Source organism: Poeciliopsis prolifica, unplaced genomic scaffold (genome assembly GCF_027474105.1).
Source record: "Poeciliopsis prolifica strain line A6 unplaced genomic scaffold, Auburn_PproV2 SCAFFOLD050, whole genome shotgun sequence".
NCBI classification, from domain to species: domain Eukaryota; kingdom Metazoa; phylum Chordata; class Actinopteri; order Cyprinodontiformes; family Poeciliidae; genus Poeciliopsis; species Poeciliopsis prolifica.
In genome coordinates, this window is record NW_026562425.1 from 363,015 (window position 1) to 379,266 (window position 16,252).

Sequence of the window (16,252 nt, forward strand, 5' to 3'; positions counted from 1 at the left end):
TTTCCTGTATTAGGCATAAAATATTTTTCTTAAGTGAATTTTAATAAAGATTTTTAGCTTAAAAGAAAGACATTTATTTTAACTTCTTTCTAAATTGTATTTTCTATTATTTACTTAAAATCTTCATAAAATATTGAAAATATTTTTTCCAACTTTAAAAAATATATAATTACAACAGGACATTGTGATCCAACTGTAATGAAGCTTTTGTACATCAGCCAGAAAATACATAGTTTTCATTTATTTACATATTCACACTAATCAATTATATGTTTGGTAGTTTCTAAATATAAGAGCAGCTGCATTTATTTATTTATTAGTTTAATAATTTTTATGCAATATGTTCCAGACCCAAGCCTAAGTAAACATGCTGTGCTTTCTTCACTGACCAAAAGAATCTCATTACTGTTTAATATGAATTTTAAAATGTTGACTGGCATTAACAATTTTTTATTTATGTAACGTATTGTTCTTTATATAAGAACAAAGTATTGCAATCATCAGTGAACTGCAACATTTATTTATGCAAGCGGGTCAAACTTGAATTTTGATTTTGACACAAAGTTTCCCGTTAACATGCTGTAATTTAGACACACTGTGTAGTTTAATGTCAGAAATTTTAAATAATCTGACTAGAAGTGGAAATGTGAAGTAGGGAGCCAATCAAGATAAAATATCCTCCACAAAAATGAGTGAAAATCAACAGAAAACCTTCGATCCAGATCAGACCTGACAGTTTGTAACAAAATATTACGACTCTCTGCAGAGGAAAAGGTTTGAAAAAAAAAAAATGTGCAAGGAAGTTGGAAAAACGATGATCCACGCATCAAAAGTGAATTATTGAATCATTAGCCAAGCCGAGCAGCGTTGTGTCGTCATAGCAGAACATCAACACTGCCGCCTTGTTCTCGCAAAATATTAATCCTATTAAAACAAGCAAGCGTCGCCAAAAGCTGCAAACTAACGAGCCGCTTTGGATGTGGCCACGGGAATCCTGTGTCCACATAAAGTTATAAAGGAAGCTGGAAAACTTGCAAGTTGTAATGAAACGACACGGATCCAAACCAGTTTTTATGGGTTATGTGGTAAAACAGAAGCCACAGTATTATTACTGCAGTTTATAAAGCTCTACTATCGGCGTAAAGGATTTGTTTCAAGTAGCTGCGACATATCAGACATTAAAAGCACATGCAAAGCATTGGAATAATAATAATAAAAAAGAAGCAAATGTTTATTTATTTATCTTCAAGATCTCACAATGCATGTTTTATTCCAGCCATTTCCTCTACAAAATGGTCAAGAATCTCCAAAAAGTTATTCTAAGATTGTTGGAAAAAAAAAAAAAAGGAATTCAAGGGAGTGCAGAGCAAAAGTACCAGGAACATTTTCAGTATTAAAACTCAAAATTTTCAGATTTTTTCCAGCTGGATCAAGATCGTCTCCCCTTCAAATGTTAAAAGAAATAAAACACTACACGCACATGTCGTGGCATCAACAGTATAAATGTCCTAACATCATCCTTTCTAGGTCAGTTTAAAGCATAAATTTGATTTTTACTCACCGATCATCGGCTCGAAAAGTGGTTTTTGAATCATTACAGATGATAATTTAACTACATTTACACAAAAGACGGCTGCAGTATTGCACATACCATCGCAATCCCCAAAGTTCACACACAAACTCAAAATTACTCTAAATCAATCAGGCAGCTTCTCACACGCTCACTGTTTAGTGCCGGTCCCGTGACACAGTAAACAAAAACATTTCTCGACATTAAAAAGGTGAAAAGCCCAAAAAAAAAAAAATCCAGAGAAATATAAACATCTTGTCCGCTGACAGGGCGCCGCTGGTGCCTGACCAGTGTTTCCTGTTCCTGAAGAGTCCAGATCCATTCGGTCCACTCCGGTCCTGACGTCAAGCCTCACCTGAGCGAGTCCATGAACACGGAGTCAGAACCGGCGCCCCGCGTTCAGCCGAGGCGAAGCCGTCTGTGTACCTTCGCTTGCTGAGCTTTAAAGTCTGCGTGGGACAGAAGTAGTACTAGCGGTTATTGTAGTAGCAGGAGGAGAAGTGTAGTGGTGGCGGGCCGGAGACGAGTCCCTGCGGATCAGTAGGTGGCGCTGGTGGGCTCCCTCCCCGAGCTGAAGAGGATGTCGGCCTTGGAGCTCATGATGTAGGTCAGCAGGAGGGAGGAGAGCAGCACGCCGATTCCCACGCCGAGCGTCAGCATCTGCAGGAGAAAGAGCTCAAGTTCAAGGGTCAGAATGCATAAGTCTGAACAGGAAGTGATCCACGCCATTTTGGTAGGCAAGAACCATGGCTTTGAGACCAACATAAAGAAAACATATTGACACTCTTCCCCAAAGTGCAAGAGAAAGATATATCAACAAAATGGCTGCTGTCAGGATTAAACCATATGAGACAGAGAATGAAAACATGTCTGACGATGTCAACAATCTGCCATAATGTAGCTCAATGCCTACTGAACAGGAAGAGTGTTTACACCATGGAGGAGCTTCGACTCCATGTTTCATCAGATTTGTAAAGGAACTACGAATCCTTCATGTGAATAACAAGCTTCTGGTGACTGGCAGAGTAAGTACATGTGGTAAAACACACGTAGGCTACACGTCCATCTTTGCTACCACATAATAGCTACATTAGCTAAGCTAATGTTGCTCGTTCTAGAGTAAGTTCTTCAGTGAAAACCACTGTTATTTAGATAACTTGTATAGTTTATGTCATCAAACATTATACAACTGCTTTGGATAAATAAAAGAGGCATATTAAAGTCACTAATAGATTAGAAGAAAGTCTGGCTGCTTGGATGAAAAATATAAGCAATAAAAATTGAAGCTGTTTGGATTCGATCATCCTATTACTGTCATTTTACATAAATATGTCACCGTTCTCTTGCCCTCTGTATGACTTAAATCGACTCAACTCTAATTGTTTTCAGTCGAAGCTAAAGACTAAGGCTAACCATGAGCAGGGTAACCGTTTTCTGCTCTCTGCTCTGAGGGGAAAAAGTTTGGATTCATTAAATTTAACCGACACGTTGTGCAAGGAGTCCCTATTTAAAATTCCTCCTGAAGTGAGGAGGTGATAGCAGATGAGGGGCCCTGATTTAGTTCGACCCGATGCTGCGGTGAGCATGCAGGGACTTGAAACGCCTTCAAGAAATACGATCCGTCTCTGTCACATCTGGACAGATTTATGTTTATTTCATGGAGCTGCGTTATCGCTGGCAGTTCAGGTATGTTCTGCTGCAAAACGTCAAGACTCAGACAGAAAATGTCTGGAGTTTCAGGTGGTTCTGACAGATTCCTGAATGAAAAGACGATATAAAACAGACTCATACATCCAGAATTCCTACAAAAACCTCTACTGCAAAATTTCAGATGTGTATTTCTAGATTTTCTAGAACTTTCAGAGTAGAAAACATTAGATGAGTTTCATCTGTTTGCTCCAGAAAACTATTCTCTATGTTAGGAGTGTTGGACTTAAAAATTAGGCTAAAATTTAAAAACAGAAACATCTCTTTTCTGGATTTCTTGGATAAGTATTGATTTATCTCTGCACAGTAAAGTTCAAGCATTTTCAAGGTAAGTTTTCAAACTTTTCCACTTCCATATTTTGGAGATAAAAACAAAAAAATGAGTTAAAAAAAGAAAGTTTCAAATCACTATTGTATTACATAATTTATTACTGTTATTTATATGTTTGTGGAAGTATTTTACATTCTACAGCAGGGGCAAAAAAAACTAAAATAAAACAAATTTTCAAATATTAGGTTGTGTGTTTCACACAACCTATTAACTCAAAAATGCAACATTAATCAAAAAAAACAACAACAACAACAAAAAACACTTTGCATAAAATATAAGCCGATATTTATTTCTGTTAATTGACAGATCTATTAGGATTGATACATTTTCAAACATAAAATGTTCCCACATTTAGAAAACACAAATAATTTTGATAATTCTAATTGACCTAAAACAAGAAGTTTTTTTATTACTAATATTACTTTTTTATTATCATCACTATTTTTATTTGAAGTAGTACTATTGCTATGTTTCTTATCAGTACTTAACGACTTTCATGCATTTATTTATTTTTCTCAATATTATGTTTTTTTCTTTTTTTCTTCCTTTCTCATTCATAAACCAAACCAACAAAACCAATTGATTGAAATCTTTGGACTCCTAATTATTTACATTTTGTTTGATTTCATTTAGTCAATTACAGTCAATTTCAGATTTTTTGTAAATTTATGTACATTTTTCATCAGCAATGCAATCAAAGACTTTTAATTTTCCCCCTCTTTTTCCAAGCAGTCCATATTATGAATAAATGTCTGCAATGGACTGTTTATGGATTTCTTTCTGCACATTCTTTGTTTTCATCTGATTGGTTTACATCACAATAAATAAGTAAATTTTTAAAAATCAATAACTGATTTACCTCCAGGTCGTGGCTGGCCACCAGGAATATGCGTCCTTTGATTTCCTTCCACCTGGACTCTGTCCATGTCGAATACTCGCTGGTGGTGTAGTTCTCCAGCGCGAAGGCCGGGGATATGGCTCTGGACCATTGCACCGTGGAGCGGACGCAGAATCCGTCCCGCTCCGTACTGTTAGGGGGCGCTGCGCCCTGAACCCAGAAGTAGGTGTACAACTGAGGGAAGAAGAAGAGCAAGAAGAAGTTTGGAGGAGGTAAACAAATGCGCTATTATGCTCATTTAATTGGAAAAAAACCAACAAAATTACATTAAATTGTTATTCCTAAGAACTACACGTTTTTCTTTCTTGTCATTCAAATTTTACTCCAACCTTTAAATTTGATTTCTGCTAAATTATCAGAATTAAGTAAACGTTTGGTCATGAAAGCAACTGCTAATCTCACATGCTTGGTCTCCTTGTTGTCTTCGCTCTCTTTCTTGCAGTTTTCCTGCGTCACGTTGATGGCGGTCCCAGTCAGGTTCGCCAACAGGTACTTGACGAGAATAGTCGGTAAGCTGGCCTGCTGCTCCACACTGATGTAGAAGTTCACCGTGTTGTTGTCTGACAGAAAAGTGTGTTTTAAAGTACTTTTACACAGTGGCTTGGAAAATGACTCATTAACCCCTGAATTTGCACTTTTCCTCACGTTGCAACCCAAAAAGTTAATTATTTACTAATTTGGTGACTTTTAAAGGAAAAGGGCTGCACTGGATTTTATTCAGAATTTATTTGAATCTCATTGTGCACAAATAAAGAACAACAAAATTAAAATCTCAGAGAGTTTGTTAATCTTTTCTTTCCTTTTTCTTAATTTCTTATTAGTCCTCATCTTCATCTGGTTGCAGAGTTGGGCAGCAGCTAGTCACATTTTTACTTTACTTGAGTTATTTCACTAAGAAGTATCTCTGCTCTTACTTGAGTAGAATTTCAGGATTTTCTACCCACTGAATAAAAAACAAAATTTCACCAGACACGGACTGAAAGGGAAACTTTAGTTTTTCTTAAAGTTTTTAAAGTTTTTTTATTGAAAGAAATTTATTTGGAAACATTTTCATTGCCTGACTTTGTCCTCTTGTTACTTATATGAATTATTATCATTTTCATTCTTAAAATACCAACATTTCCACTTAACTGAATATTTTTGGTCCGTCTGATGATGTAATTCTTAAATATTAAATGATTGATAATTTGTTCAGTTACTCAACACTTTTTACTAAACATTATTTTCTCTTATTTGAGTTCATGTGTTCACAAATAAATTGAAACGACTGAATTAACAAATGTGCCATTGTGATTGCTTAATAAAACTGCATATCATCAGGGTTTATGGCTGCAATGTTATTCCATAAAGTTTGCACTACTTTGGTGGTTATGATGAGACAAAATGGGGAAATGATCCCGGGATATGATTTCTTTGTCAGGGACTTTGTTCAAGAAGAGAAAACACATTTATTTTTTGTTTTAGAAAAAACAAAAACAAAGCTAACTTACTGAGGTGAACAATGTCCTTTAGGCTTATGATCTCTTGGGTCCAGGAGTTATTCGACGATATGAGGAAGCTGTACAGCATTCGGCTCACCTGAGACAAAACAAAAACGTTTCTGATAAATGAGAATATCTAATATAAATTTATATCAACAAAACACACAATCAATCAAACAAAAAATAAGTAAATATAAAACAAACATAGAATTTAAAATATGGTGTGCCTTATTTTCATCAGGACTGTAATTCATGATTTGTAGAGTTGAAATGCAAAGCATAGCAATTCTGGCCTTCAATATGTAGAAATAATCACAAAATTAGACTTAGACTTAAAAAAGTTATGTTCAACTTGTTAGAACTAGACAAAATGCATTTAATCCACAATTAATAAGTCAACTTTCAATGGCAACCTAGTTTTTGTTTTAGATGCATCTTGTTCTTATTTTCTGTAATGACGTTAAACTATGAAACTTTTCATGTGGATAAAATAAACAGTAAATGTGGGTATAAACGGTATAAATGAATGAATTTACCTTGTACTACAGTATTGAGTATTTCAAGACATTAACGCAGTTCACAGTCTTACCATGAGTTCGTCCGCATTGATACTGTTGATCTGCGTTTTCTCTCCTCCGGCCTGGAGAAACAAAACTCGAGCCACCATGGTCGCCACTTCAGCCAGAGACTGAGAAGAAACCGAAACTAAGATTACAGACGCAGCTCAGCTGATATGAATGGATGAGCAGTTAGTGGATGGAAAATGAATAAATGATTGAATGAAAAAAAAAAAAAAAACTTTTTGTTTCTGGATGGGAGTTCAGTGAATATCATAAATATTGAATATAGTCTATTAATATTGATCACAGGTTTATCGTTATTGATTTCATGTCCAACTTGAATGTTTTATTTAACTACAGTGAATCATAAATATTCTGACCTTTGCTGTGTCCGTGACGTGGTTCAGCTGCTCCTCTGGCGTCAGGTTTGGGGGGTACAAGACGTTCAAACTGTCTGCGTTGTCAAACATGCTCTGGAAGTACCTGCGCGCAGACACAAATCAGCATCCAACACCTCTAAATCCAGCAGCAGCGACATCCCAATGCGCCAAAAAGAGAGTTCTCTAAATGAAAGTTGCAATACTTGTTGGAGAAACTGGAGTTGTAGTCCTCAATAACGACGCCGGGGAACGGCCGGGCTCGCAGGAACCTCTGGAAGGACGAAGGAGGCAGCGGCTGGGTGACGCCGGGTTCCTTCACAGAGACGTTTAAACCTGCAGCGGCTGACTTCAGGTTGGTGATCAGGTTCTTCACCTGAAGAGGATCAACAAAGAGGAACCCAACTGTGATCTGTACATCTACATATTTGCTTACAGTAACACTTTATTTGAAGAGCAAAGACTGAAAAGACACCTGTTATGAAATGAAGGAATGTTCATAAGTGTTTATAACTGTTGTCATTAAATCCCATTCGGTAAATAATTACTTTTACTGCAAAGTTGTACTAAACGTTGCAATAAAAGTCCATTAAATGTGTCAACTTTGTATTGCTCTGTAAATAATAACACTTTTAATGCAAAGTTCCATTAAAATGTGCATGAAAACTCCATTAAAAGTGTCAGTATTTACCAAATCACACTTCATTACTGCCACAATAAGCATTTATAAAGACTCCTTCATGTTAATAGCAGGTGTTATGTCATGTCAGTCTTATGCAAACTCCTTCAAATAAAGTGTTACCTTCTAAAGCAGGGCTGTCTAAACTTTTTGTCACATGGGCTAAAATCGTTGTTTATTATAAAATATTGTTTATTGTTTTTAGAAAAGATTTGTTATACATATTAGATTCAAAACATAAAAAAGAATTTAGCATTTTAAGAAAGGCATTTAGTTTTTATAATCTTTTAAGGTCAATTTAACACATGTATTATTGGTTATAACAAGAGTGTGAAAATGCAGCATGAAAGTAACCTCTGTGAAACAACAGAGCTGCTGCAGACTGACTCACCGGATGAATCTTAACTCGTCAATAACAATAAATATTAAGTCTCTGAGTTTCCCTTCTGATGTCAGAAAGAATCTCTGGTTCCTATAATGGAGCCAATTAGGAGCCAAGACAAGAAAAACTAAAGAAAATATGAAAATAAAGTCATAATAATACCCAAATAAAGCTGTAATGTAAGTCAACCAAAGCTTTTTTTCTCTTTAAAAAAAAGAAAGAAAATGTGTGTAATTTTATTTGGCGTATGTAAACTTCTGGTTTTATGCAGAACAAACCTCTTCCTGAACACTGCTGTTCCTCATAGAGACCGGATCTGTGTGGAGCCAGAGGTTGGAGCTGGAATGCAATCCCACCTGGAAAACACGATTAAATATAATTAATCACTGCAGATATATTCATTTCACTTTCTTTATATACCATACAAAGAAAAATAAAGCCACTCAAGTGATATAAAATAAAATTGTTCTGTTATTTAGCACAGTGTGCAGAATAGACAGGAGATTATTGCAAGAAAAAAAAAGGATTAATTTTGCTATCAGAATAATACAGTTTGCACAAAAGCATGTGCTGTGATTCTTAAAAATCTAAAACCCTCACAGCTGCATGATAAAACTAAACATATTTCCAATATTTAAAAATTATATCTGAATGCAAATATTTTTATTCTACATAAGTAAAATATTTGGGCCAATATTGGCTGGGATTCTCTTGCAAAAAAGATTTTTAAACTTAATTGGATTTTCTGATGACATAAAGATTAATAATAATACCAATAATAATAATAAATACATTTTGCATTCAAGATAAAAACCTTTGTCTATCAACAGGTTTTAGCCAAAACTCCTCAAGTCTCAGTTCAGATTTACTAAAGGAATGCTCAGTTATTGTATCTTATACAATAAAATTGTCATTTTCTTACTTAAAAAGGAATTAAATTATTTATTTGCATCTTTTAAAGTGTTTCTAAAATTGAATAAAAAGGCTTAAATGGAAAGTTCCATTTTTTTTTCCGATTAATTGATTAATTGTCACAATGACTGAACCATATCACCCGGCACTAACCACCAATATTGATCTTTTGGAGTTCAAACAAAACATGCAAACTTAGAAACTGGTTTAATTTTCTTCACAACTTTTAAAGAAAGACAAAAACGGACCTGTCCAATCTCCAGCACCGAGTGAACGTTGTCCAGGTCTATCGGGAACTGATTTTTCTCCATATCGTAAACCATTTTCGAACTGCCGATGTAGTCAAACGTTTCCTGAGTTTAAAGTAAAAATGACGGTTTAAGTGACCAAACATGCAGAAAATAAACCGGACTTGGTGTTTGTTAAAAACGGGGAGTGAACAAACCCCGTGGAAGAAAGTGTATAAGATGGTTCGGTCCAGCTGAGCGTCCTGCGTGGCGTTTCGTAGAGCGTGAGCAGCCGCCAGCAGGGTGACGAGGCCCGAGGCCGCGCTCTCCGCCCCGGGGCCGATCTCAGAGAAAAAGGACCTGCTGTCGAGCTGCAGACAAGAAAGAAAACAAAAATCAAGTGATTCGTTTTTTTGTTCTCAAACTTTTCAGTTAATATTAGGCTATAAACTCCTTCATGAAATGATCAAAAATGGAGAAAATTTTCTTGATACGAGGAAAACATAAATGCTTCTGTCTTACATAAATGTGTAGTTCACAATTAAGTGACAAAAAAAGTACACACAACATGATTAGATGCTGAAAAAATTATTTTTAAGTATTATCAGTTGCATTCTGGGAAATGTAGGACAAATGTAGAACTTTGACTAGATTGAATCTTAAAAGAATAAATATTTCTTTTAAGAAGATAATTTCTCATCAGTGCAGACAGATATTGCGTCTGGGATACCTCAAGATTCAATCTTATTTGTTTAAATTACCTTTAATTCAATTTTTTATTTCATTTTTTGTTTTGCTACTGCAATGAAATCCTTTTTGTTTAATTGTTTCACATTTTTATCATTTAAAGCACTTTTATTTGTCTTCCTTTTGAAATGCGCTACAGAAATAAATCTACCTTGCCTTTGCTGTAACGCAAGGTTCAGTCACGAATTCCTTCATTTATTCTTTAATTTTCCCTTTTGGAACAAAATAGGAGAAAAATATACAGAAAAGAAGCTGGATCAAGAGTATTTAGTAGCTTAAGCTTGTAGTCATGTGACAGCAGCTGCTTCCTTCACATGACAATCAGCAGGCAGCTTCAGAGAAAGTAAAAGTCTTTGCTTAAACGCTGACAGACACTCACCCTGGCTGATACGATGATCACACTCTCATTTGCCTTGTGCCCGTTTTGTGAGACGTTCAAAGGTTTACTGGGGGCCCAAATATTGTAATCACTTAAAGGATCACACACCATGTCTATCAGGAGAAGCGAGCAAAATAATAGATTAGAAAGTAATAATCACCAATAAAAGCAAGTTTAAGAAATACTTTCACCATATCACAGCATTTAGGATGAACAGATAATCCAGGAAGTTCCCAATAAAGTTCAAAACAACCACATATCGGTACTGGAAGAGTACTCAGGTTATTGTTTTGACTTTGCAATGCTGTGAGATTACCGGGCTGACCATTACTCATGCTAAAGCTGATGCTGTTTCTCCTCATGCAGGTGGGTGTGTTGGTGACGGCGGACATGTGGGAGGAAAGCTGCATGGCGCAGAGAGGGTACTGAGGGTCGCTGCCATTCACAGGACGGTTGTGATCCATGTAGCACTGAGAACGGAGAGAAGCGAGCACATTCACTAAACTGTGGGTTTGTGTCCAAAGAAGTAGACAGAAAAGACCATTTCGTTGTAGTTTCTCACACAGAAGGGAAATACGACACAAATACGACTTTTTCACAGCAATCTGGACGACATTTTTACCCAGAAAAATTTTTTAATCAAGGTACTTCCATATATGGTGCTAAATCTGCAGTCGAAATGGTCACATTTCATCCCACTTTTACATCACTGACGTGAGACATGCGTTATAATTCTGCACCAGAAGAAGCCAGTTTTATAAATCTGGACGGAAACAATGGATGGAAATTATTGTAATCAAAATTGTGAAAGAAGTCTGTGTCGCTGAAGTGCATCAGATTATTATCCCACCACTCCTGATTCAGCATTTAAACAGATTTCTCTACAGAAGCTTTAAAAACATTTAGTTCCTAGTATAAATATACGGTTGAAATAAGACAAAACTAATTTAGAGGTAATTTTTCAGCTTCATTTAAGTAAATAATTCCATAATATTGATGAAAAATGTCTTGTTCCATTGGCAGTTCTTTTCACTTATAACTAATATTTTTTCCATCAATATTAAGGGATTACTGACTTGAAACAAGCTCTAATTTTTGCTGAAAAGTTATTCCTAAGTCATTTTTGTCTTATTTCAAGCATGCTAAAATGTTTGCACAAGAAACTAGATCAAAACTATTTGGATTTTGTTGTTTTTCACAAACAATTTGCTGCTGAGCAACATCTTTGTCTTTCCTTTATGCTAAAAATTGACTTTCTCCCAATTCCTAAAACCAGCCAATAGAAAAACATCTTCACATCAATTTCATGTGTTTCTAAATGTTAATAATCGCTCATGTCACAAAACGGTGAAAAATATTAAAGGTCAAAGTAATTTTTTTCAGCAACATTAGAATAGCTATGAACTGAATAAAAACGAAGCTATTAGTCGGAGTCTTTACCTGCCGTATGAGCTGTGTGTCATTGTCGTCTTTCATAGAGAAGATGGGAAAGTCAAACTCCTCGTAGGATAAACCATTGCCGAAGGGATTCCACTTCGTGGTGTTGCAGTGGGCCAGACCTGGACCGTAGTTCTCTGAGTACACACCTGAGGGGAGAGCGGGAAAAGGGACTAAAAATCATCCAGATTATCCTAAATGTGTCTCCGACTGGTGAGCTTTTGGTTAAAACATGTTTGTTTTCATTCAGTGGGGAGAAAATCCAGAAATTTTATTCAAGTAAGAGTATATATACTTTATAATAAAATTACTCAAATGAAAAGTAAAAAGCACAGCGTGGTAAAAGTACTCCTAAAAGTACAGTAAATATGACTAATTACTACACAACTCTGCAAAAATGTCTTAACCTTAAGTTACATGAAGGAAAGTATTGGAACTCCAACTTTTCTGACCTTTAGCAACAAAAAACAAAATGATCCCAAGACTTCGACCTAAAGTATTCGGTTTTACTCATATTGACGCTTTGCCCTTTCTCTTTCCAGGGCAACAGGTCTGACCCACCCGTGTTCTCGTTGGGGCAGCGAGTGTGAGGGGAGAAGCCACCCGGTGGGTTGGCGCTGGGCTCCACCACTGCGACGCCGGCCACCCTGCTGGAGCCGTTCTTCAGCTTCATCATGACGGGTCTGACGGACGACAATTCACACAATTTAGGAACTAAGTTACATGTACAGGGTGTGTCTCGTTCATTTCGTATTCCTAAAAACATGTTTGGAAATGTTTTTCATTGCAAAGTTGACTAACTAACTTCACTAAAATTTGTTCTGGAGTAGAACTACAGGATGTTTTGGGTGTATTTAGTATAAAACTGAATTAACGCAGCAAACATGGTTGATAAAAGATGAATACTTTGTGTTTTACCATTCACATTTACACTTTTGTTTTTTTTAGTATACGTAAGATTATTTTGGAAACACTTTATTTGAAGGGGTGTGCATAAGACTGACATGACGCTGTCATACACATGAAGGAGTTTTCATGAATGTCTATTAAAGTTATTTGGTAAATAATGACACTTAATTTACTTTTAATGCCAGATTGAATGCTAATGAATGTTTATTCATTGTACAACAGTTTAAAATGTTGGAAACACAGATGCAAAACATAAAACTGTTTAAAATTGATTTACTTGTTTTAATTTCTCCTTTATTGCAATTAATTTTAACCAGAATCTTAAGGTGACACATTTTGGAGTAAATGCCTAACACTAGAAAGTGTTAAAACTGACAAAGTAGTTAATGTTTGTTATTTTATCAGTGTTAACCATTCCATCCCACAGTGTTTATTTAACTCTGTTAAAAGAATTAACTCTGATCCAGTGTTAAAAACTTAACTACTTTGAAAATGTTAATTTAACTGTGAAGAGTGTGGGCTTTATAAACCTTTAAATAGTGTTAACATAATTCTGTGGGAGTTAAATCAACACTGGGCTTTTTGGTGTGTCATGAATATCTAACACTGGAAGACAGTTTAAATATCCAAAATAAATAAATAAATAAAACAGAAACAAAAAAATAAAATGAATTATGGAGTCTTTGTAAACATTATCCTTTAGAAAAAAGGACTAATTGAGACCAAAACACCAAACTGAAGATTTTTATCATCCAGGTTTGTAGAAAAGAGAGAAAAGCAATAAATCTTGCAGATGGAAACTATTGATCTTGTTTTAATTTATTATACAATTAACTGATTTATTTTATCACTTTTAATGTAACTTTGCATTGAAAGTAGTCATGTCACTTCATGACAAAAGTCATAAACATTCATGAAGACTCTTCATGTTTATGACTGTGTCACATCAGTTTCTTTCATAAATGTTTTTAAAGCTTCAACCTTGAGCGGGAAAACAAAGTTTGCACTATTTTGTAATAAATGTAGTTTTAATAATGAATCATTTTCATACACAGACAAATATTCTACATTTTTCGAAAGTTCTGACCTCTGGCGATGGGTCACTGGCTAACCGTACCTGGTAAAGAGTGAAGACTCCATGATGACCATGTAAGGAGGATTGTGTCCACTACGAAGCACAAAGTCCAGGTTTTCTTCTGACTCGAGTACATGGAGCACTCCAACATCGCCTGACAAAGATGCTAAACGGACAGAACTAAATGTTAGTAACAGCAATAAAACAAAAACACAACAATAAATATCCTGAAAACCAACTTTGTCTTCAATTCCATCAAAGAATTTACTATAAAAATTAATAAAATGCATTGATTCTGGGGATGTTTTTGTCACAGAAAGAACAGTGACATTGCAGGAATGAGTGTTTTACTATGACCTTTAACCTTTACAGTGCTCTTTCTATCCACAACACAGTCATTGGTATCAAAGAGCAAAAACCATAAAGAAAATGAAGTAGTAGTGATTACCTCCATAATTGCTGGCACACATCATAAGGATGTGGGCAAAATACTTAAAATAAACTGCAACAACTTTATGTGGTGAAGAAATAAAAAGCTGCATATATTTTGAATGTCAGAAGCAGCTAAAGCCACATATACGTGTCGCTATACTCACACTGACAGCCTATTTGATGGGTTGAATTAAGAAGTCGCACACATGGCACAGTGTAGTTGAGCTTGACGTAAATTTTGTTTTCCACTGAATTACAACTGATACCTGCAAAGAGAAAAATCACAAAGTGACCATCAGAAAGCCCTGAAATTAAGATTCAATTCAGAAATGTATATTATACTATATCTCTATTAATAACAAGGTGCATTCATTCAGCAGACGTAAAACTGCGCAATACTGTCCATACCTCAGATAAAAGTTTAAGCAAAGTAAAAAAAAATTTTAGGAGGCATTAAAATGACTTTTGCACAAAAATTATTATTTTTTAAAATTATTTTACATCTTCTAAATTGAAAATATAACAGTAGTACATTCTGAAAAAAATGAATAAATACCTCGTTCAAAAAGCTATGAAAGTGATGTCTCTATTTTAAAATAAAAACGGGGAAAATACAGTGAGCTTAGCTTGATATCGTGGAAGTGAATCTCAACTCTGCGGAAAATCACGAGCAGTCACGCTAATGCCAAGTCACTACGACGCCGAAGTTGGCTTCTGATTCGGCGCTTCACTAGAGGGTTTTTCTGTCTTTAAACTGTTTATGTTCAATATATATATATCAAACCTAAACTGAATTATTTCAAATTGCATATACCCGTTTAAAAATAATTCCAAATAGTCTTTTTTTTCTAGGAATACCAAGAAGAAAAACCTGCATTTATAATTTAAAAAATATATATGCAAGATTTTGTTTACAATGCAGAAACTTTCTGCGAAAAAAAATCTTTTTAAAATAATTTAATTATAGTCGCAATATCGGATGTTTTTTTTTTTACATTTTCATCTGTTTATGTTAATCATGACAAGAATACATGTTTTAAGTGACATGTATTCAGTACAATTCACATTTTACAAATGAAAGTACTTTATTTAAGATTGAAACTTTACAAACTGTGTTTAAGTGAATGTTTTTGTTCTGTACAGAATAAATATTCAGTGAATAGACTAGCCTCGATTAGGCCCTTTTGAGTTTCCATAAACAGATTAAAAATGTTTCCCAGCTCACAATCAGTACGCCATTCGCTGGAATGTGATTATTTACTGCAGAATTACATAAATCAGGTATAAATCCTGTAGGTAATTTAGGATTTTGAGTTAGAGCCACATGAAAGATGGTTCTGATTTATTAAAAATGGTCCTTGCCGGTGTGCAAAAACAAAAGCGAACTTCAGCGTTGATTCCGATTGATTTAAAAGTCATCTCTGACCTTTGACAAGACAAAATACGGTCATTTTTCAGTCTTATGTGAACGCAAATTTACTAAAATTACCCCCATCCCAGAACGCATTTCCTAAACTTGCATAAAACGAAGATTTAAAAGACAAACATTGCAGCTGTTGCTATGGCTAACTAGCCTAGCGTCCAGCTAGCTACGGCACAAGGAAATCTAGCAAGCTAATCTAATAAAAGACAAACATACTTCGACTAATGCTAGACATAAAACGCCACAATCTCGGCAGTATAAAAATGTAACTTACCAGCGATAAACAGACATAACGCTAAATATACAATCCATTTGTTCGACAACAAATCCATCTTCCTGGTTTGAAAGGCAGAAAAACACAACAGGAAGTGAAAATCTGGGAAACACCCGGGTTCCGGTTTTTTGGTTCCGCTTTCCTTAAACGTCGTTACGTCGCTGCCATCTTGAAGGTGGCACTGGAGTGCGTATTAATGTCTGTAAGGAACCATAGGAAGTACTGCAACGGATTCTTTTATCAGAATTTGTTCCGGAAAACTTAAAAATAAACCGAACAACATCAAATGTATTTATTTACTTGTTTTTTAAAATTTGGAAACTTGGGTTTTATAATCTCTCACAAAAATGAGTAACCCCAGTTCAATTGACATCCTCAATGTTGCTGATGAATCCAGATCTACATTCAGGAAATACAAACCTAAGGTAGAGCTGTTTTATGTACCACGGTTT

The 16,252-nt window shown here is 35.2% G+C and overlaps 1 protein-coding gene across 3 annotated transcripts; it reads right to left on the reverse strand.

Moving 5' to 3' along the window:
* Positions 1–1,213: 1,213 nt before the first annotated feature.
* On the reverse strand, positions 1,214–15,899 carry ncstn (nicastrin). 3 transcript variants are annotated; one of them, XM_055058366.1, is made up of 17 exons: positions 15,801–15,899; positions 14,268–14,369; positions 13,714–13,837; positions 12,249–12,370; positions 11,691–11,836; positions 10,582–10,720; positions 10,251–10,363; positions 9,343–9,495; positions 9,146–9,250; positions 8,264–8,341; positions 7,131–7,300; positions 6,928–7,030; positions 6,577–6,675; positions 5,997–6,084; positions 4,909–5,066; positions 4,468–4,680; positions 1,214–2,230 (listed from the first exon to the last, which is right to left on the reverse strand). In XM_055058366.1, exons 1-17 carry the CDS (start codon positions 15,856–15,858, stop codon positions 2,108–2,110), a joined length of 2,094 nt encoding a protein of 697 aa, XP_054914341.1. In that variant the 5' UTR covers positions 15,859–15,899; the 3' UTR covers positions 1,214–2,107. The 3 variants fall into 3 exon arrangements, with proteins under 3 accessions (XP_054914341.1, XP_054914340.1, XP_054914338.1); XM_055058365.1 differs by having other exon boundaries at positions 10,576–10,720; XM_055058363.1 differs by having other exon boundaries at positions 10,567–10,720.
* Positions 15,900–16,252: the final 353 nt, after the last annotated feature.